The sequence below is a fragment of the Lutra lutra genome, chromosome 14, assembly GCF_902655055.1.
Source record: "Lutra lutra chromosome 14, mLutLut1.2, whole genome shotgun sequence".
NCBI classification, from domain to species: Eukaryota; Metazoa; Chordata; class Mammalia; order Carnivora; family Mustelidae; genus Lutra; species Lutra lutra.
Genome location: NC_062291.1, coordinates 42,849,662 through 42,871,571, shown reverse-complemented (window position 1 = coordinate 42,871,571; position 21,910 = coordinate 42,849,662). Strand labels below are relative to the sequence as shown.

The following is a 21,910-nucleotide window of genomic DNA, read 5'->3' as shown; positions in this document are numbered from 1 at the left end:
TAATTAGTTATGCCTCTGTCCTTCATTCTCTAAGTATCTTAGGTTAGATGATAAATTATGTGGTCACCTATTCACACCATATATGCTACTCTGAATTCTACATTTTATTAATTTCAAACAATAGCTGCTTTTCAAAACATTAGATGTTGTTCTAAAATATCGTGTGAAACAAGTTCTATATAGTATATGACTGAACTGTATTTATTCACTCAAACCATTATCTTTTTTTAAAAAACAAGAAAAAATACGGGCATAACATTACTAAATGTAAAATACATTATAAATTGCTTAAAATTAGGGGCATCTGCCTCTGGCTCAGGTCATGACCCTAGGGTCTTGGGATGGAGCCCCACATTGGGCTCCTTGCTCAGCAGTGAGTCTGCTTTTCCTCTGCCCCTCCCCATGCTCTCTGTCTCTTTCTTTCTCTCAAATAAATAAATAAAATCTTTTTAAAAAATTCTTAAAATTAAATAAGCTTGTGGTGTTATTTCTACCTAGAGAATAGATAGAAACACAAACAGTACCAAATACATATAATTATGGAGTATATGATTAAGACCACTTTTTATATCAATCAGGAAACTTCAGATTATTCAATAAATTTTGTTAGGAGAATTCTTTAGCTCTTTTTTTAAAATAGTGTTTTTAATCTCTAAGTAAGCATAAATAAATTTCAGATAGATTATGACTATATATAACCATATGTACAAACAGTAAATAATAAATTATAGAGACAGTAAAATTTTAAGAGCTAAATTAGCAAAATATTTACTTCATTGCTTGGTGAAGGAAGTCTAAGTATTAAACATATGAACTACATTTTAAAGTAACTGATAGATTTGATCCCATAAAAGGCAAAATTTCTATATGTGTCAAAAAACAAAGTAATAAATCAAAGAGCAATCTAGAAAAATCATAAAGTATATGATAGTACATGATTTATTATCCTCAAAATAACAAACTCCTTTGAAGAAGACAAAAAAATTCCCAGACTTGAAAGTGAGCAAAGCAAAGAATTTAAAAATTCGTAAAAGTAAAAATGAAACTGATCAATATACAAATAAAAAAGTATTCAATTTTTTTAGTACTCAAAGAAATTCTGTTTAAAACATTGGTGAGATATAATTTTCCTGAAAAAATTATCAATTAAAAATACTATTCAGTTCTGGTAAAGAAAAAAAGTAAAATCAACTTTCTCCTAATGTGTTCATGGAAATAGAAATAAATATTACTTTTCAGGAGGAAAATTTATCAAAGTGTATTAGAAGTCCAGAAATGCATTCTTAATAATCTGTACCACAAGATATGCATAATGCTTATAAATCACTGTAATCATGATAAATTGGAAATTCACTAAATGATCCAGCATAAAAGACTGGTAAATAATTTATATGAAATGCTTATAATATTATACTCTTTAAATTAATAGTTTAGAAAAATATAAGATTATATTATACTGTGGGTAAAAGGTCGTAATATACTAAGTGACAAAAAAAACAGATTACAATATATGTATAGAAATGATCCCAACTTTGTAAGGAAAATTAGTATATAATGTAACAAGATTTTAGACTTTAATTCTCCCTACCTCAGATTTGATTAGTGTGTCAATATAATGGATAATAGATAATGAAGTGTGAGATTAATCACTAAGTGTAGAATTTATAAAGGAAATAATCAAATAATCTAGAGCCTTTCCAGAACACTTGGTCTCCATTGCTGACTCTGAAAATATAAAAGGGGTGGGAGAAAGAGGGCTAAGAAAGCCATCTTGGTCCTGAGAGTCTGATCACAGGGGCATTTGAATGGCTTGCTTGCCAGAGCAAGTTGGGACGACAGATGTGCTGGTCCTGTAGACTAGCTGTGGACCACACACAAGAAAAATAGGATGCCGGCTGTCTGAAGACCAGCCTGAGAAGCTCCTGAGCAGGCCTAAGGCCAGTCCACCATTGTCCCAGGTACAGTAGACCCTTAGCAAGCCAGGGTTAAGTTAGGGAAAGCAGCAGTTAGCAAGCTGGGAAGACAGAGCAGAGCAGAGAGGCTAAGGGAAGAAAGGACAACTGTGCTTCCCTCTGGCTCCAGATACCCTGCCTTCTATGCATTGGTTGATTATGCAGTATTTCCACAGGGAAATTATAAAATAGTTGGGGCTCCTATAAAGGGACATTATAAAATAGTTGGGACTGTTATGCACTAAAATGATTATTAGTGGTTATCTCTGAATGATGTGATGTTGGGAATTTTTTTCTTTTTTTAAGTATATTTATCTTCCTAGTCTTCTAGAAACAGTTGCATTTGCATGGTTAATTGGTAAACATTAGGTATTTTGTACAAATTTAAAGGGTAGGTTTGAAGATGATAGCAATTGAATGAAAAAGCCATAGATCTGACAGAACAGACAGACTTAATGAAATTCACACAGGCATGGTCAAAATCTGACAATTCTGTTAATTCTATTACTTCTTCTCTTTCAAGGCCAGAAGATGGTAATAAGAGTTACACATTTTATTTTTTTTAAGATTTTACTTATTTATTTGACAGTAAGAGATCACAAGTAGGCAGAGAGGCAGGCAGAGAGAGAGGAGGAAGCAGGCTCCCTGCTGAGCAGAGAGTGTGGGGCTGATGTGGGGCTCGATCCCAGGACCCTGGGATCATGACCTGAGCCAAAGGCAGAGGCTTTAACCCACTGAGCCACCCAGGCACCCCAAGAGTTACACATTTTATATGGATCCAGTCTGCTAACAATATTTTGATGGCTACTAGAGGGCAGAGTAATGCAGGGGACTTAAGTGTTCTGAGCAGATTCCTGTCTGGAAAGACATCCCCTCTCATCATTGTTGATTAAAGGACAGGGTGAAGTGGTGATAGGTTATGCTTTGTGCCCTCAAGAAAGCTCTTTGCCATCCAATTCATTAATGGAAAGTTCCTTCCCACGATCATGCTGCACAGCTTCATGGAGAGTCCTTCTCATTCTAGTGTGAATGATTCTTACAGAGTTGGGCAGTGTGCAGCCTGTGTAAGTAGCCACAGCACCCCATGTGAAAAACTCATTATAATGCTCACTCCTAGATAAGTCCTTTGTGAGCAGCCCAAATCTCTCCCCTTCACTTTAAGTGAACTTTTATTTCCCACCCATTTTTTTTTAAAGATTTTATTTATTTATTTGACAGAGATCACAAGTAGGCAGAGAGGCAGGCAGAGAGAGAGGAGGAAGCAGACTCCCTGCTAAGCAGAGAGCCCGACTCGGGGCTTGATCCCAGGATGCTGGGACCATGACCTGAGCCGAAGGCAGAGGCTTTAACCCACTGAGCCACCCAGGTGCCCCTTCCCACCCATTTTTATGATATTTCCTTAACTGTCTTTCTTTTGTGTGTGTGTGTGTGTGTGTGTGTGTGTGTGTGTGTGTGTGTGTTGTACTTGTTTATATATTTTTCTTGGCTTTATACAATTGGAAATATTTGAGGTCAGGTAATATGCCTTAACTTTTTAATCCCTGGCAGTAGCTGTCTCAGTGCCTTATACACTGTGTAGTTATAAAGGCAATAATAATAGTTAAAATACAACCATAATGATAATAATAGATAACATTTATTGAGCCCTCTCTATGTGCCATGCACAAATTTCTCTGAATTATTTTATTTAATCCCAACAATAACTGTATGTGTTAGAGACTATTAATATCTTATTTTATAAAGAAGAAAACCAGAACCCATCAACATTAGGCAACTTATCCCATCTCAAGCTATCAGTAAGATTTTGAATTAATGAAAAATCATTTCTCTCTCTTACGGACATGACATCCTTTAGAGCCTACAATTCAATTTCAATAAATGCATTTTACTGGACTGTGGCTTACTGATGGAAGGATCCTTAATTATTATTGTTTGAATCTATAGCATGGTGTACTTTATATGTGCCTAATTATTTGGGGAATAAATAAGTGAATGAACAAAAAGATATATTATTTCAGCCATGCACCTGACTTCTGAATGACTTGCAGGGACAGCCTGCTCTGTACTGAGGGTCATTTTCTTCTTTTAACCAGGATCCTTCTATAGGTAAAGATACTGAGGCTCAGTTACACTGTGATTTTCCCAAGGCCATACTGCTAAGAGCAAGTGGCCACAGGATTAGAACCAAGACCCTTTAATTCCTAATCTAATTGCTGACACCTAGGAAGCTTTTCTATATACTACCTGAAATCAAGAAAGGCAAGAATGCAAAGCATGAGTCTCTTTGGGCAAGTCCCAACTGATACTCTTCAAGGAAACCCCTTGCAGCTGCTTTGCCAACACCTGCCTGGGCTCCCGGGCCCCACACTGGTTTTTTGAGGAGGCTCTCAAGTTTCCTTCTTCCTCACTGTGTCCTGCACAGCAGAGGAGTAACACTCTGCCCTAAGCTGGATGGTTTGAGCATTGGGTGAGTGATGACCCAATGGGCTTCCTAGTACATAGGGAAGGAGACCTACTGTGCTCCGACCTGATGAATTCGCTGTCCCTGCAAACCATTACAAATTGGACTGTGTGGACTGGCTCACTGCCAGCACTCCCTCTAGGAACCACATGCTCTTGCAATTTATTTTTTGGGTTCCCGTAGTGATTATTCCTGGGAAGCTGGGGTCACATAAACCCTATTTGGAGGGATGGGAAGTCTAAACCCACACCATTTTTGCTGCTAGCCTTCCTCTAAACTATGTATGGCCAGACCAGGCTCCTGGCACCTCAGAGGGCATTCTAAGAACAGAGCCTGATTTCTAAGATCTGAAGAAATAAAAGTGTGAATGTAAATCACTACTGTAATAACCAGATTAGGCTTAAAATGGAATTGCCTATGTTAAGCCGCACATCAGCCAACCAAAACGTAGCTAAGCTTCCATGCTGTGCTGTCCCAGAAAAGGAAGACCAACGTCAAGCAATCCATGCTTACGTGCTCAGCACAAGTTACCTGGCCAGGCTCTAAGATTTCTCTTTGCTTTGTATAAGGTAAGTAACCCTGCTTTAACCCATCAGCAAACACCCAGTATAACTTCCTCATTCCTACTCACTTTGGTCTATAAAAACCGCTCACCTTCTACCGCTCTTTAGAGATCTTTTTTATCTGCTAGATAGATGCTGCCCATTCGAGATCTGCTGAATTTTTATTAGATCTGGAAATCATGGAAATGTTTCTTTGAACAGTTCATATGGACTGGATCCAGAAGTTCTCTTCTATTCTCCCTTGGTGGAGACTAGATGACTTTGCAGACTTGTCACCTGCAGCCAGGCATGGGGACCCTGGGTGTCCCATGGGACCCTCGCCATGAATGGGCATCTTATCCACCCCCCATCATTCTTTGATTCCATTCCGAATCCATTCTCTGGAGCTACTCTCAGGCTTCCCCTGGCCAGTGATGACATGAACGTTTTGATGATAACTCAGGTTGGCATGTGATCCTGAGAGAGGAGACCCAGGAAAAAGTCTGCCTAAATCCTTGACCAGCTTATGATTCTTCAGTACCATCTGGTTCTGCTTCAAGGCTGAAGATGGTACCTGATCTGGCTAGGTGCAGGTGGTGAGGAAGAGAAAACCGGGCAGGATTCTATAGGTTGATCCTGTGTTACAGAAAAGGGGACTGGCTCTGAAGAAATTAAATTAGAAATTGTCTAGAAGACTGTGGGGCTTCCTGGAAGTTACTTGCTGCTCTCCATGGGCAAGTGCTGGCTGGCAGCAGGGAGAGGCAGGGTACAAATACATGTTAGTACGGTATGCTATGTAGACTGGTGCTGGCTCCTCCACAGACAGTCATGTCCTCTGGATCCTGACCTAAATCTGTTCCTCTTAGCACCCTCCTTCTGAACCCACGCTTACCATTCATCTTTGGGATCAGACTGTGGCTTCTGCGTACTGACCCCATGTGAAGGTTCAATTCACCTATCAGTTATGTGCAAAAGATATTTTTTCAAAACCTGACATCAAGGCACTTTATAAGTTTAATTCATGTGTATATACAGTTCTTCCAGAGTGGGGTTAACCACAGGCTCTTTGGGGGTAAAAAATGAGTTTTTGGAATAGTAGGTCTGAGGATCCACACTGGGACCATGGTATAGACACTGGTCATAGCAACCACGGAGCCTTCTCATGGTGACATCCTGGCATTATCTCCCCAAATGCACGTAATCTGAGGTTTATTTATTTTTTAAAATTAATTGGAGAGATGCACATTTCAGATCAACTCTGCCTTGCCTGAGGGAGAATAGAACAGCAGAGGCTTCTAACCCACTGTTAATTGCAATTTCACTAAAATAGAGCAGTCATTTGGCAAATGGGGAGAGAAGAAGAAGGAAGAAGGGAGAGAAAAAAGGGGCGAGAGGTGGAAAAAGAGGGAGGGTGTTGGAAGGAAGCTTATTTCCTGAGCACAGATTCATTCGAGGATATCATGCGCAGCAAATTAAACGATCCTTCAGCAAGAATTTTGACAAGAAAATTTCATTAGGGATTTAAATCTCTATGGAAGCTCAAGTTGCTGCATTAAGATATGAAAATTGTGCAAATATTGTTCCTTAGAATAATGTTTGCTGCAGGTCATTGAGTTTTAGTCAATGAAATTGAGAGTGATAAATGTCATAGCGGAAATAAGGGGATGAGGGAGGGGTCGAGGGGGAAAGGGAAGAGCCCAGCCATCCAAGGCTCAGATCCTGGAGTCATTTGGATCAGAAGTTAGACTCCAGCATTAACTAGCTGCGTGACCTTGAGCGAGTTTATTTAACATCTCCGAGGCCTAATTTCCTCATCTATAAAACGTGAGCAGTTGCCAGTAATTCTGCTAGAATGTGATTTCATGAGGGTATGCTATGTAATGTGAGGCCCCTTGGCACAGTGCCGGGCACATGTGGGCTCTAAATACATATTAGTGTGATTATACTGATGAGTCAAGGCGGTGGGCGAATGTTCATCCGTCACTGACTTCCCATCAGTCTGGATGATAGGTGCCTATAGCAATTATTATTGCCATTCTCTGGGTGAAAAACCTGAGACTCAGGGGCCAAGTGCATCTGCCAATGTCAGTAAGGGCTTCCATCAGAATCATGCCCAAGCTTATGTGTCCATGTGTTTTTCTCCCTCCCTACATGGTGGGGGCCTCAGAGCCTAAACTCTGTGGGTATCTTTGTATAAACAGGATCCAACCAGTGAGATGGTCCTGGGTGGATGCTCAGAAAACACCTGTGCATAAATATATGGAGGGATGCATGCATAAGTGTTGCTATTATGCTTTCCTCATTTATTTTATTTTTTTTAATTTTTTTAATTTATTTTTTAAGGTTTTATTTATTTATTTGACAGAGAGATCACAAGTAGGCAGAGAGGCAGGCAGAGAAAGAGGAGGAAGCAGGCTCCCTGCTGAGCAGAGAGCCTGATGCGGGGCTCCATCCTAGGACCCTGAGATCACGACCCGAGCCGAAGGCAGAGGCTTAACCCACTGAGCCACCCAGGTGCCCCATGCTTTCCTCATTTATTTTAATTTATTATTTTTAAAAGATTTATTTATTTATTATTTGACAGAAAGAGAGAGAGAGCACAAGCAGGGGGACCAGCAGAGGGAGAGGGAGAAGCAGGCTCCCCACTGAGCAGGGACTCGGGGCTCCATCTCAGAACCCCGGGATCATGACCTGAGCCGAAGGCAGATGCTTAACCAACTGAGCCACCCAGGCATCCCTGCTTTTCCCATTTGAACTCCATCTCCAGGACTCATTCATTCGATTTCTCAGTGCTTTATCTTTTAGTTATTATTTCAAGGCTTTCCGGAGCTCTGACTCACATAATCTTATGCCATCTTATAGGAAACAGGAGAAAAAGGGGGGGAAAATCCATATACTTCCACAATCCAAACACTGAAAGTTCCCTTTCAGCATTTCAGGATGTGTTTTATTTTTTTCTACCATTGGACCAAGGGATGTTCCTACTGCAATTTTATATGAAAATACCTTTCTATGTTGCTGTTTCACCCAATAGGAATATTTCCTACAGTTGTTTTTTTTTTTTAAAGATTTGTTTATTTGACAGAGAGGGAGAGACAGCAAGAGAAGGAACGCAAGCAGGGAGAGAGAGAAGCAGGCTTCCCACTAAGCAGGGAGCCTGATGCCGGGCTCAATCCCAGGACCCTGGGGTCATGACCTGAGCTGAAGGCAGAGACTTAACAACTGAGCCACCCAGGCACCCCTACCATTTTATTGGCACCCCATCATTTTAATGATGATTCAATAGAATATTATAGATATGTCATATGATATTTTACTTAAACATAGTTTTGCTGTTGGTTTTCAGCATGTGTCCATTTTTTCACCATTAGAAATATTACTGCAATAAATATTTTTATGCATAGAAGATCTAGGTTTTCAGGCTAGTGACTGTGATTATGAGATCAGCTTTCTTTGAGGAGCACAGTCCTAATTAATGGTGGGCCTCATCCTCAATTTTGCAGAGATGGACTATGATATCTAAGTGGATGGCAAGGGTTTGATTAGATTGTCTGAAGAGAGATTATTTTACCTATTTTGTATCATATGCGAGCCCTGCCCCCATACCTTGCCCTCTATCCTTTTGATAGATAATCTATGGCTATAAATGACAAGGAAAAGGAAGGAAGAAGGAGGAAGTGAACGAAGAAAGAGGAAGGAAAGAGGAGACGAGAAGAGGAGGGAGGGAAGGGAAGGAAGAAGACTAAAGGGAAGAAATAATGAAAAAAATAGAAGGAAAGAGGAGAACAGAGGGAAATAGAAAAGAAAGAAAGAGGGGAAAATAGAGGGGGGACTAGGTACATCAGCCAAAATGAAAAAAAAAAAAAAAAAAGAAGAAGAAGAAACAAGAGAAAAGAAATTAGCAAGCCCATTCTTCCATAGGCTTTGTAATATTCCAAATCCATGTCTCAACCACAAGCATACATTTGAGATATCTGCTTAGCAAGAGGCAAAATCGCAAGATGAAACAAATTTAACACATTCTGGTAACTGTCTGCTACTAGGGTAATTCCTAGACACCAATGCCTCACATTTCAGAGAAGGAGCTAATCCATGACTAGCTTGCTTGCTAAATTTTAGGAAACCTTCACTTTCCTCAAGGAGAGTTACATTTGGAAGGAAAGGAGTAGTTAAGATTGTATCATATCTTGTCTTGCCAAGATAAAACACAATTAAATGAAATTAAACAAAACTTTTCCTTTAAAAAAAAAACCAAAACAAAACTTTGTATTTTCTAAGGCAATGCAGGTAGAAATTCAGCATCTGCGTTCGGGGGGTGGGGAAAAGGAGAAAATATGCATTTTGAGAAGATGTTGAAAGAGGGTTGGACGTGTTCATTACACAGCGGTGTGCTCCCTCACAACAGGATAATTTCTGTCTGTTGTCAATATACAATATTTTGTTGAAGTCTGTCTTATGCATGTTTGGTATTTAGAAAATCATAACATGGCCTTTGTGATTTGGAAATGCCCATCATGATCCTAACTAAACTGCTGATTGGATAAAAATCTCCTTTCCACAGTGGTGATTCAATTGTAGTGGTCATTGAAAGAGCAGGAGATTATTTACAAATAAAGCACAAAATTCACATCTGACTGGAAGTGGTCAGATTGGTACCAAAAGTTACTTTTACTTCATTTAGCAACAAAAAACTAAGGACTAGCAATATTTCTTAGTGGCAAATTGTCTTCTTTCATGAATTTAAAAAAAAAAAAATTCCAACAGTCCAGGAACCAGTGATATGCAAACAGTGTTGCTGAAAATGGGGTTTTTACAGTTTGAAAACTTATGTAATTTCAGATTCCTATTTTCTTAATTTAGTAAATACGGTAAAAGTTAATAGGTTTAATACTAACGCAATTCCAAGCAAAGGGTATGACCCAGTATGAGACAGTAGTTTCTGTAACATTCTGTTAGGTCAATAATGAGCTCTGTTTTGTTTCTGTTTCCCTACGTTCATAATGGGTGGTGGCAGGAGTCTGTTTGAAAGCTAAGGGAGGAGGGTTTGCTGGAGTTCTCAGTGTAGATCAGCGAAGGAGCTGAATCTGAACACCAGGTCCCAACTAGAGAGAAGACCAGACCTAGACATAGACCGAGTTAGCTCTGAGCGAGAGCTCTGAATGTTCACGCCTGTCACCAGCTTCCACCCTTGGCATCATTCAGAGACAAATGACCGAACTACCGCCTTCAGCTGAGCTAACAACCGTTGCCCAGAGTAAGTGCTGCCTACATACTGCGTTAGAGAAAGAAGAAAAATGCTTGACCTACTTGGATCCGATAAGATGGAATCAGTTTTCGGCAGAAATTGATCACAACGGACTCCTTGGTAGCCTTCTTTGCACCTGAGAAAAGGGGATAAATGACAAACGTACGCATGTGGTCGTGAAAGATTTCAACAAGCCAAAGAGCCATCAATTACACAAATGTGAGAACAGTACATTCATGCTTCTGTATTGTTTGATTCCGGCTTCTAACACTGACAGATGGATTTTAGTCTGTTTACGTGCGGAAAACCCAGCACGGCTTTGCTTTTTTATAGTTTTAGATGGAATACCTAACGAGCCAATTGAATAGCATGTTAAGATGGCCCTCATAGCAACGTGAGTAATAGTCATCTTCAGAACATAATTCTGAATGCAGGTATATGCAGGTCTTTTCTTTATGCAATGTGCTAGTCCCTAAAAGGCTGCAAATGCCCTTTGGAAGCATATTTTAAGGGCCATATTGCTAATAAAAAATCATTTTCTGATATAAGTAATCAAATCTTATCAGATTTTGGCTACTGTTTATCTTCCTCCTGTTTTATTAGTTTGTTCATTTGCTGATTTCATTTTTTTTTTTTTTTTTAAATGTAGCTATTCTTCAAGTCAGCATCGCCCAACTGCTTGGCCAGGAATAACAGCATTTATTTTAGATCTGCTAAGATCCGAGAGGCATCTGTGTCTACATGCAAGGTCTCTGTGCTTTCCCTCTAAACTCGTATTTTTCCCTCCTCATTTTTCTCTTTCATATTCACAAACATGTGCAAAGTGCCTGCTCTCTGGCAGGCATTAGACAAGGCAACTTCCCTGAGGCGGGTGCAACGTGGAGGCCAGGAATATGCCTGGAAGCACCCGCACTGAGGCATGTCACCGCTGCCCTGCCAGTCCTCTGTCGAGTCTTCACACAGCTCGCTCCGTCAGGGCTTCTTGGCCACCTCTAACAGCATTGGCTCATCAGTTGGCAGTTCAAGGCACAAATGCAGCCGATGCCCCCACACCTGCCTCTCTGAGTGGGGAGGTGGCATTTAGTGGTCGGCTAGAAGTGTAATCTGTCATGCTCAAGTTAAGCAGGGAGGCATCCATTGTTGTTTTCTGGGATGAATCTGTCCTACTTACACAGGAGGAAATTGTGCTGTTGGCATAAAAATCAGATTTAAAAAAACAATCCCCTGGTTGTTAGAAATCTATGAAATTGACAAAAGAATTCAAAGAGACTGTTCGTCAGAGACCAGAGCTGTGAATCCTTTCTTTACAATATCCTTTGTTTGGGGGTGTAATAAAGTATTAGATAAGGTCTGTTGCAGTGGGAGCTGCAACTGAAGGGCATGGACGTAATTTTACTCCCTTTCATTGTGAGCCAAATTGGGGAAGTTAGGTAATCAGGCAGGCTCTCTTCAGCACCTTCTTAAGCCTGGAGCTCTGGAGTGTGCTTGGCAATTTTCCTTGTAGACTAAGAACAAAGACGTCTGATATATGGATACCCCCAGACACCCAACAGGCTATTGAAAGAATTTGTTGGAGCTGCCACATATTTTCACAACCTTTTTTATCCATTTATTGCACTTGAAGTAAAGCAGGCATGTCACTCGGTCTGTAATGGTAGAAGTCAGAAGATACTTAGGACCGAAGCACATTTATCATGAAAAAATAAATTCCTGCCCTCCCAAACTGTCCTACTGCTGTTTATGTGCTTTTTCAGAATTACCAGAACCATAGTACTTTAATCTTCATTTCCCCACAAACGATGACTTATGAGTTGGGTGTTTGCTATGGTGACACATTCACATTTTTTGGAGGTTTTATTTCCAATATACGTGGGAGTTGGGAAGGATACTTTACTCTTTTACTCTCTGCATCTTCATTTAATATGAAAATGGTATCCTAGGGAGATGGTTGCTTTTTAAGAGAAAGTGCTTTTTTGTTTTGTTTTGTTTTGCTTTTTAAGGAGGTCTTCGTTACTTACAATGCATTATTCCATTTGTGTGTGAAAGGAAACTATGAAAAGATGTTTGACATTTTCTAGGCTTTAACTGATTTTCTGTGGGTGTGAGCCCACTTTGAAGTGCTTGGGCCTCATGGGGTTTCTGGAAAACAGCACAGCAAGGACCTTCGATGCTGCCTTCATCCCTGTATGCTACAGATAGTCAACGATGATGCTGGAGGAGCCCAAGCCAGGCTAGGAAACCTGCCAAAGGGTGTGGGACTGGTTACAGAACCTGCTTCTTTGTTAAGGAGACAGTGTCTCTGCTAATTGGTTGCTGGGTTTTAAGAATGACGCATTAAAATTTCCATTTTAAAAGTCACACACGTCACCTTGGTAAGTTCAGACCCATCCAAATGTGAAGACCGAATGGGCCAGCAGGTAATGCCAATGCATCAGACTGAATTCATGATGATATTAACGACATAAAGCAAAGAAAAAAAAAAGTCGAGATGTACATCTATTGCACTGATGGAGTTTGGCGGGATTTCTGACAGTGTAACAAGCACTTCTTGGAGAAATATTTTTGTTTTGGTTTTGGTTAGTTTTGGGAGGATTTTGAGAGTGTTTTGTTCATTTTTTAAGATGTTTGATTTTTGAAGGATACAGGTATAAGCAAAACAGAAATTCATATACTAAAAAAGCCTCAATGTCAGACCTTGGTTGAAGGATACAGGTATAAGCAAAAGAGAAATTCTTTGTTCATCTAAGATAGCATGACAGGATTTATAAAATTTTAAAAATGCATGTGTAATCTAATGATAAATGTTTTTTAAAAAGCACAAATCTTCTTTTTACTAGGTTAATATTCTATTTCTTTTCCTATTCTGCATTGCTTCCAAATCTCCACTCAATTCATCCAGTCCCTGGTTCCATGAATTTCGTTATCCCTTAGAAACATTGTATCACAGTGATGGTATTAAAAATCCCAATATTTCCTGGTGATTTTTCAGGTAAGTTTTGATTCTACAGCTGAATGGTGTAGGAGAAGGGAGCAGGCTCAGGAAATACAGCCAAGGATGACAAATAGTTACATAAAGAAAATGGAGAATTATTATCAACAGTGAAAGAACCATAGCATATACTCAGTTTGTAAGAGCTGAGGCATTTTAGCTTGAAAAAAAAAAATTAGTCTTAAATTCTGTGTTTTATCTCCTCTGTGGTGAAGGAGCTGTTACTTCTGAAACCAGTAAGTTCTAGATCATGTTGTTTGCTTTATTTCCAAATTTAAAAGGCAGTAAGGAAGGGCATAGGTGAAGAGATAGTGTCCAAAGCAAGGTAGAGCAGGTAAGAGGTTAAAGGGAGACTCTATTAGGGTAACCATGGATAAGAGAGCTCAGGCTGGCAATGAAGCAGAGGGAAGAGCTTGGAGACTAGGCCCAGTATCTCTCTGCTGGTGAGCCTCAGGTCTGAATCACAAACGAGAGTCCTATCTACAGGGACAGGGCCCATAGTTTCAAATGCAGGCATCTCTTTTTCTATTTTTTATATCCTTCCAGTTTGGTTCTCGCCTCCCCATCTCAATTGTTCAGCTCTATCTAAAATAACAAGCTTTCCCTTCTATTCATCTTTCCTCTTCTATATTATACCAGAGAAAAAGCCCAGTTTTAGTGAAAAGTTTTAAAAGCTATCCTTGGGTGAAAAAGAAGAGAATAGTCCTGGCAAAGATGAAAACATACGACATGCATGATTGTCAGCTGGATTTCAATGCTTGCTTTGTCTGATGTGGCAAAGAAGAAATGGTCAACACATTGGACGTGGAGCACCCAAAGGAAACGACTTGTAAAAGGGTCGATCACTTGCTGATGTCCCCACAGAAATCCCACTGCTATCTTCAGAGACCATTTCGATCTCCTCTCTTAAAATACTCTACGCCAGCTGATTTCTTTGAACCCACTTCTCGAATAACAACTACACTAGCGCTCATCATGTTAGTGATTTTGAGTGAAAATTAAAGAACTCTCACTGGTGACCAACAGTCTCCCTGCGTTCCCAGATTATTCTCGCATTGCCCCTCTTCCTTTTGTTAGAAAAACAAAACAAAATTACACAAAAACAATCCAAAAACTGTTCCACAGAGGGAATTGTACTAGCCTTTGTCCTCATGTATTGATTTCCTGGTCATTGACTCATTAATGGAAGGTGTCATCATCGCTTCACTGCACTGTTCTCCAGTTCTACTCTGTCCTCATTTTCAGGGTATTGATTATGCCCACGGATGGCCTGGCCCATACATGGTCTCTAAGCACATGTCTTCCCCTTATATATCGTAATGATTCACAGTGTTGAGCTTATAGTTTTATTTCTCTGCTTAGTATTTGCATAGACGCACTTTATGCAAATCATTTAACATCCCTATTTTTCAGTTTCAAACCGTATAAAATGCAAGTGATACCAGGAAAGAGAAAAATGAACAAGTACACATAGTTGATGCATTTTGGCCATTGTTATGACTATAGGCCTTATACCTGCCATAGTTGCAAAGATGCATCTGACATAATTTATAGAGAAAAAAGTATGCAGGATAGGAACATGTTCAAATATTTGCTTCAATCCCTGTGTAGCGCCTGGTCTCTGCAATTCACTTTAGAGAAAGTATACATGGTTTCTTATTGGAAACTTGATTTTAGACATAAAATTTGAACTAGCAGAAATCAATTAACTTCACAAGAGAAAAGGTGGCAAACCGTGTGGGTTGTTTCCTGCTTGTATCAACTTCTACTCATAAAAAGATGACAGTTACTCTTTGATGTTACAGGGAAGTAGACATTTTGTCAGTGATAACACGAGTCCGCCAATTTTAAGGAGCCTATTAAATGCTGATTTGGAAAAAAAAAACAAAAACAAAAAACCCTCCAGGTATTCTTCTCTATCTCCTGCCAATTCTCTTTAGCCTCCATGTCAGACCTTGGTTGGGGAAACCAGAAAGATCATCAGGCGTTTACACTTTACATTTTGGAAGCAAGCTAGTTTGGAGCACTGCCTGATTTTAAATCCAGGATCTGCAGTTTCGCTGGTTATTTAGGCTTCTAGGCCTCCATCCCTTCCTCTGTAAACTGGAAGTAAAAATAGTAGCTCTCACCTAGAATTATTATTAAGAATTAGTCATATAATGCCTGTGGTTCATGGTAAGCACTCAATAAATGTTAGAATTTTTTTAAAAAAATATTCTTTGAATTTGAAATCATCATCACAGCTTTTTAAGTGAGGAAACAGTCCAAAGGTCAACCGTCTGATCCCCCACATCTCACATCCGATACATATTTGAACTAGAGGCAAACTCAACTGGGGATGACTTTAAAGTCCTCCCTTGGTCTCTGGCAGTTACTGACATTCTTCATGGCAACGTCTGAGGAATTTCCATTCTTTATGGAAAAACAATCCAGAAGTCATTATATGCCCAGCTCCCTTTCCGAAGGTAAGTATTTGAAAATATGGGCCAAATATCAAGAATTGAAGCCATGATTAACAGTAAGAATTAAAGACCTAGATCTGTACGTTATCCAATCTCAAAATGTTCTTAAGCAAACCATGTCACAGAAACTAGTCACAGATTTCAAGGCAAACTTCCTGAGCTTCATGTTAATTTAAAAGGTAATCACTGGGACCCCTGGCCGGCTCAGTCAGTTAAGCATCAGACTCTTGATTTAGGCTCAGGTCATGATCTCAGGGTCATGGGATTCAGCTCTACTGTCAGGCTCCCCGCTCAGCACAGAGTCTCCTTGTCTCTCTCACTCTGCTCTTCCCCTACTGGCGCTCTTCTCTCTCTCTCAGATAAATAAAAATAAAGTTTTTTTTTTCTTTAATGAATAAATGAATGAATGAATGAATGAAAGGTAATCACCCACTATGGATGGGAAGACTCCTCAGGGGCACTACCATTAAAGAATGATAATGGCATCTCTTGATTTCAGACTAATTCGTGATTTCATTCCTCAGTTAAAAATCAAAACCAAAACCAAGACAAACAAAAACACAGAGATTAGAGTCCAACAAGGCAATTAAACTGCCCAGCACTGAAGAGATCTGGAGTATAGGAGACAAAATCTCCACCAGCTCTCCATTCGAACGCAAATAGGTGTTGGATGGACCAGCAGCTTGTCTAGCTAAGGGTCTGCAGCCTCGCATTATTAATGGTATTAGAGAACATTGCCTTCCCCTGCCACTCACTGCTGAAGCTGAGATCTACGTCTGGCTATGGAGAATACTGTGAAACCGATTAGTGTAAGCTTTCTTTAGCTGACTTTAAAATTGAATTAAGTAGTCTTATTTAAAAAGAGCACTAATTAAGACAGCAAGATCTTTAAGTTAACCAATTGGAATTAAAATTACCTGCAGATTGGCTGTAGGTACAACCTTTCCAAAATCATTTCACCTATAACTGAGAGATTTTGGAATTGCATTTTTTTAAACAGAAAACTGCCTTCAAACTCATGAAAATTCTCTCGTGTGTTATTGATAGCTTTCAAAAATATCACAATTTCCATGGCCGAGGCAACTGTTGCTTATAACGTCATTCATCTTACAAGTCTGAGGTTTCTTGTTAATGAAGTCGTATCTGCAATCTTAAGAAGGCGTAGGGCTTTATTTTTGAAAATTTCCCTTTAGCAAAATTTAAATTCAAAAGTAGATGGAGGCCAATTATTTCATCATATGACTGCTATGATTTCAGAAGTGAATCTGAGAGCATCTGCTCAAAACCAGGAGGCGTGCTGCATTCTGTTAATATTTGGGCCCTGAAGACAGAAACGGAAAGAATGACTGGAAGTCTGAGGAGTTAAAAAATATATAACAAGTATGTGCTTACGCAAATGCGAGTTCTTGTCAACCATATGTAGAGTCTCAGGGACTTATACTCAGCAGCCGCCCAGACACTCCATTGGCCACATCACTGTCGGACAGACAGCAACTCATTTCAAGTCACCTTACTCCCATATATGGCAATTCATTTCTGGACAATCCGTGGCCGAGCAGTTCATTCTACATTAATGTTTTTGCCCTTGTAGAGATTTCTGCTCCTTTTTGTTCTAGAGCTTCACCTGAGGCTTACGACCTCACTGACGAAATTAAAACACATACCACAGCATGAGGATGCTACCTTGGTTCAGGTGTATAGCAATATTATCCAAAGCAGCTATGTGGCCTGAAGAAGATCATTCTAACTTAGGTTTTCTTTTACTGCATCTAAAAATAAACCACAATCTCTTTTTAGCCAAGAAGGTAAATAAAGGAGTAAGATACTGGCGTTCTTACAGAAAGACTCTGTATTTCATGGTCACATTGGAGGTACTGAAATACTAATTGCCCTTCTCAAGACCAAAAGGATTTGTGGGTAATAAGGACGGGGCGGGGGGGGAGGGTAGATGGAGTTTTGCTTCGTCAATTCAAACTGACTGAGAAAATGCTATATTACTAATTTCCTAGCACACACAAAATTTGTTTTGACAAATGTGGGATTCTAGTTTTCAAAGGCCTGTTATGGTGAAAAACCTCGTCCTTTGCATGTAAGATGACCTCCAAGTCTGCCGCACAGAATTGTGACAGAGGTCTGTGACTGACCTCTCTGAGGTCCTCTAAATTCAGTGCCTGCTCTGTGCCCATGTGCACACACTCAGACATGCAGGCACAGACATGTCACCCCAATTCCTTGAAAATATGTCTAATAATCAGAAAATTTAGGCAGACGATATAGGTTCTGACATAAAAGTCAGCAGAGAATCAGCCTCTCTTCCTTCACTTCCCTAGTTAATTGAAAATTCTCATGACTGTCCTTGATATTTCCCAGCCAAGAGTGGACAAAGATTTATTGTCACATCCACTCCCCATGATTCCTCTTTATTATTTTCACTTGCAATGTTAAAAGATTGAGAAGTTAGCCAATCACAGACTTTCTCTGATGCTTAAGGTCCAACATCAGCAGATTTCTTCACTTGTTTGTACTTGCTTGGAATTAGAAAAGCAATTGACTCACATGTCCAGACTAGTCAGTCAATGGAAGAAAGGTGATGACCATCTTTGCCCTCTCACAGTTCAGCAAGAAATAGAAAAGTAAGCCAGAGTAAAACATTATAATGTTGCTATCAGTTGGCTTGGGGCTGCCATAATAAAGTATTGCAGACTAGGTGGCTTCAACAACAGAAAATTATTTTTTTCCCAGTCTGGAATGCAGAATTCTAAGAGAATTCAAGGTGCCCCAAGGTTTGTATTTGGTGAAGGCTCTCTCACTGGGTTGCAGATGGTCACCTTCTCAGGGTGTCCTTACACAGTGGAGAGAAAGAGCTCGATGCCTCACTCTCTCTTTCTCTTCTTGAATTTTGATAAACAACAGTGTTTTATAAGTGTGTCACATATGCAATATTTGGGACACATTCATACTAAGAATGTATTCATTCTTTACCCAAACTTCAAATTTAACTGAGTGTCCTATATTTTTATCCTCTAGATCTGGCAATCATAAGTGTATGAGGGTAAAAAAAAAAATGAATAATAATAGAAGACTCATCAGGAAGAACACCTAGATTAAAGTTAGTGTATAATAATTTTGCTATAACTATATCCTGTTGTGATAAATTCAGCAATCTCTAGCTTTAAGGACAAGAAACCAGGGCACATTGTATATACTTCTATCAACCACACAGGGACATAATGAGCTCACAGAGTCTGGAAGGGGAAAATATAATTTTCAATAGCTAGCTCTTAGATAAAGTATTGAAAAGATATGTCAAGAATGTGATGAAGAACAAATGAAGTAACATTGTTTATAAATGTTAGGTGCAGATTTGTGACTTGATTGTGGGGATCACTAGCTACTACCTTGCATAAATTCTGAATTAACAGTAGGAGTATGCTGCCCAACTGCCCAAAGGGAAGACTAAAGGAAGAAAGAGGGCATTCTACTGCCTCATTCTGCATCTCACTTTCCTAGGCATAAATTTAATACACATGCTATAGCAACTGAAAAACAGTGAGCATAGATACTTAACATAAAGCAGTGATAATCTAAAAATCCTAGATAAAACACAAGAAGACCATCTTCTGGAGGACTGTGAGGTCCTTTCTGGAATTCGCAGTTCTCAGAAGGAAGCAATGAGAGAGTATGTTACCAACAAGAGATCAAAGAGGCCAGCCTTGTTCCCTGCCTGTGCAGTGTAGGTGATTCCCTGCAGCAAAGCAGTACACAGCTTGATAAGGAAGAGTGAAAAGAAAATAAATCTGAGAGATAAATCTTACTTAAAAGGCATCTTTATGATTGGCATTATAAAGGAGAGACGGAGCTCATTAGCAAATGAACTGATAAAACCATTCACAGCATGCTTCAAAAAGAAATGGTAATAATTATTGTCTCTCTAAGAAAGGGGGCAAAATATCCACACAGTGTCATTCACAAATCCCTTTACAGACATCACGAAGCAAGCTGCAAAAAGTCCCACAGCTTTCTGATTTAATTAAGTGAAGAAAGCAAGGAAAGACTTTTACAGTTCACACGCCTGGATCATAGAGGGTTCTACATGAAACATGATTTTTTTAAAAGCCATTTTAGAGACCGCTAGAGTTTGCTGAACCCTCATTCAACAGCATAATTTTCCCTGTTTCTCCCAGGATATTGTATGATCGACTGACAGGGTGCAGCATTTCTGCCGGCGAAAGGAAGTGGGCAGCTTTGATCAGAATTCACAATAATATATCTCCCTTGTGTGATAAATGATTTACTGCTGAGGATAAATGGATATAATCTTTCATTATGTATGACATTCATCAGCAACAAGGAAGCTTTGGACTGAATGGAAAGTGATTTCATATTAAAAGCCTCATGCAACTCAGACTGAGATGAAAGTGAGGTCTTGCCTTGAAAAAAAAAGTGGCTCAGGCTTGTAGGTTTAAATGGATGCTCAGTCAAATATAATCGTTACTCTGAGTTTGAAAATCTGTTAGGAGGAAACCAGGGAATTATGTGACTAGGTAAACCTCAATTTTGCACAAAAAGCCCCATTTCTTAACCATACTATTCTATTTACTTAAATGTGTCATTAAAACCAACTTTGAGGGGCGCCTGGGTGGCTCAGTGGGTTAAGCCGCTGCCTTCGGCTCAGGTCATGATCTCAGGGTCCTGGGATCGAGGCCCGCATCGGGCTCTCTGCTCAGCAAGAAGCCTGCTTCCCTCTCTCTCTCTCTCTGCCTTCCTCTCCATCTACTTGTGATCTCTCTCTGTCAAATAAATAAATAAAATCTTAAAAAAAAAAAAACCAACTTTGAGGACTGAGAATAGCCAGAGAACCAGGTAGGGAGGAGAGAATGGAGGCAGGGTGGGGTGGAAATGATTTAAATTTCCTTTATCATAGATAGTGCACCATTTCCCAAGTAGATAAATCAAGAAAGAGAGACTTAGTATATTATTTAGATATATGAAGTTAACAACTAGGAAAATGCCAAATGAAAATGGTTTAATAAGCTTGCTTGTGTGTTTGCAGAAGGAGATGTAAGTTCAGGAGTGGGAGAATTGTTGCAGAGGGATGAGACCAGGGCTAGTGGCTTTTCATTATAAGCACATTTGTATTGTTTATTTTTTGTTTAAATTATACACTTAGATGATGAAGCAATATAGATGTAGCAAATCTCTTCATTTTAAAAATGATTGCAGTATTTTTTTGTAAGATTTATTTATTTATGAGAGAAAGAGAGAGTGGTAGGGGGAGCAGAGGGAAAGGGACAAGCAGACTCCATGGTGATCATGTTGCTCCATGCAGGGTTCAATCTCAAGACCTGGATGTCATGACCTGAGGTGAAACTAAGAGTTAGACACTTAACTGACTGAGCCACCCAGGCGTAGCAAAGCGATTCCTGATCTTGGTTTCACTGACTCTTTAGGACCCAGTGTAATATCACCTTATTTGACTTTCTTTGTTCAATTTTCTTCTTCTTCTTCTTCTTTTTTTTTTTTTTAAGAGAGAGAGAGAGAGAGAGAATCTCAAACAGGCTCCATGCTCAGCACTGAGCCCAACACAGGGCTGGATCTCACAACCCTGAAATCATGACCTGAGCTGAAATCAAGAGTCGGACACCTAACCAACTGGGTCACCCAGGAGCCCCCATTTGATTTTTAATAACAAGAATTTTTCTAATACTATATTATGTTTTAGAAGCAAAAAGATTTAACACAAAAGACAATGGGAAGAGATGAGAAGACAAACCACAGACGGAGAGAAAATATTTGTAAAAGACACATCTGATAAAGAACTGTTATCTAAAATATAGAAAGCACTTGAGCCTGGGTGGCTCAGTTACTTAAGCATCTGCCTTTGGCTCAGGTCATGTTCCCGGGGTCCTGGGATTGAGCCCCACATCTGGCTCCTTGCTCTGCAGAATGCCTGCTTCTCCCTTTCCCTCTGCTGCTACCCTGCTTGTGGGCTCTCTGTCAAATAAATAAACAAAATCTTTTTTAAAAAATAAAAGAAATAAATATACAGAGAATTCTTAATATCCAACAATAAGAAAGCAAACAACCTAATTAAAAAAATGAGCCAAGATCTTAACAGACACATCACCAAAGATATACACATGGCAAATAAGCATATGAAAAGATGTTCCACATTATATGTGATCAGGGAAATGCAAATCAAAACAACAATGAGATACTACTATGTACATGTTAGAATGGCCAAATGTAGAACACTGAC

General features: G+C 39.5%; 1 protein-coding gene across 9 annotated transcripts in view; it reads right to left on the bottom strand.

Annotated features, from left to right (window-relative positions):
- NRG3 (neuregulin 3) overlaps positions 1-21,910 on the bottom strand; it is a 1,069,178-nt gene that overhangs the window by 236,918 nt on the left and 810,350 nt on the right. For all 9 annotated transcript variants that reach the window (XM_047703382.1, XM_047703385.1, XM_047703383.1 and 6 more), the window contains exon 3: positions 10,263-10,336. In XM_047703382.1, coding sequence (XP_047559338.1) covers positions 10,263-10,336 — 74 coding nt within the window. The remainder of the gene's footprint in view (positions 1-10,262; positions 10,337-21,910) is intronic.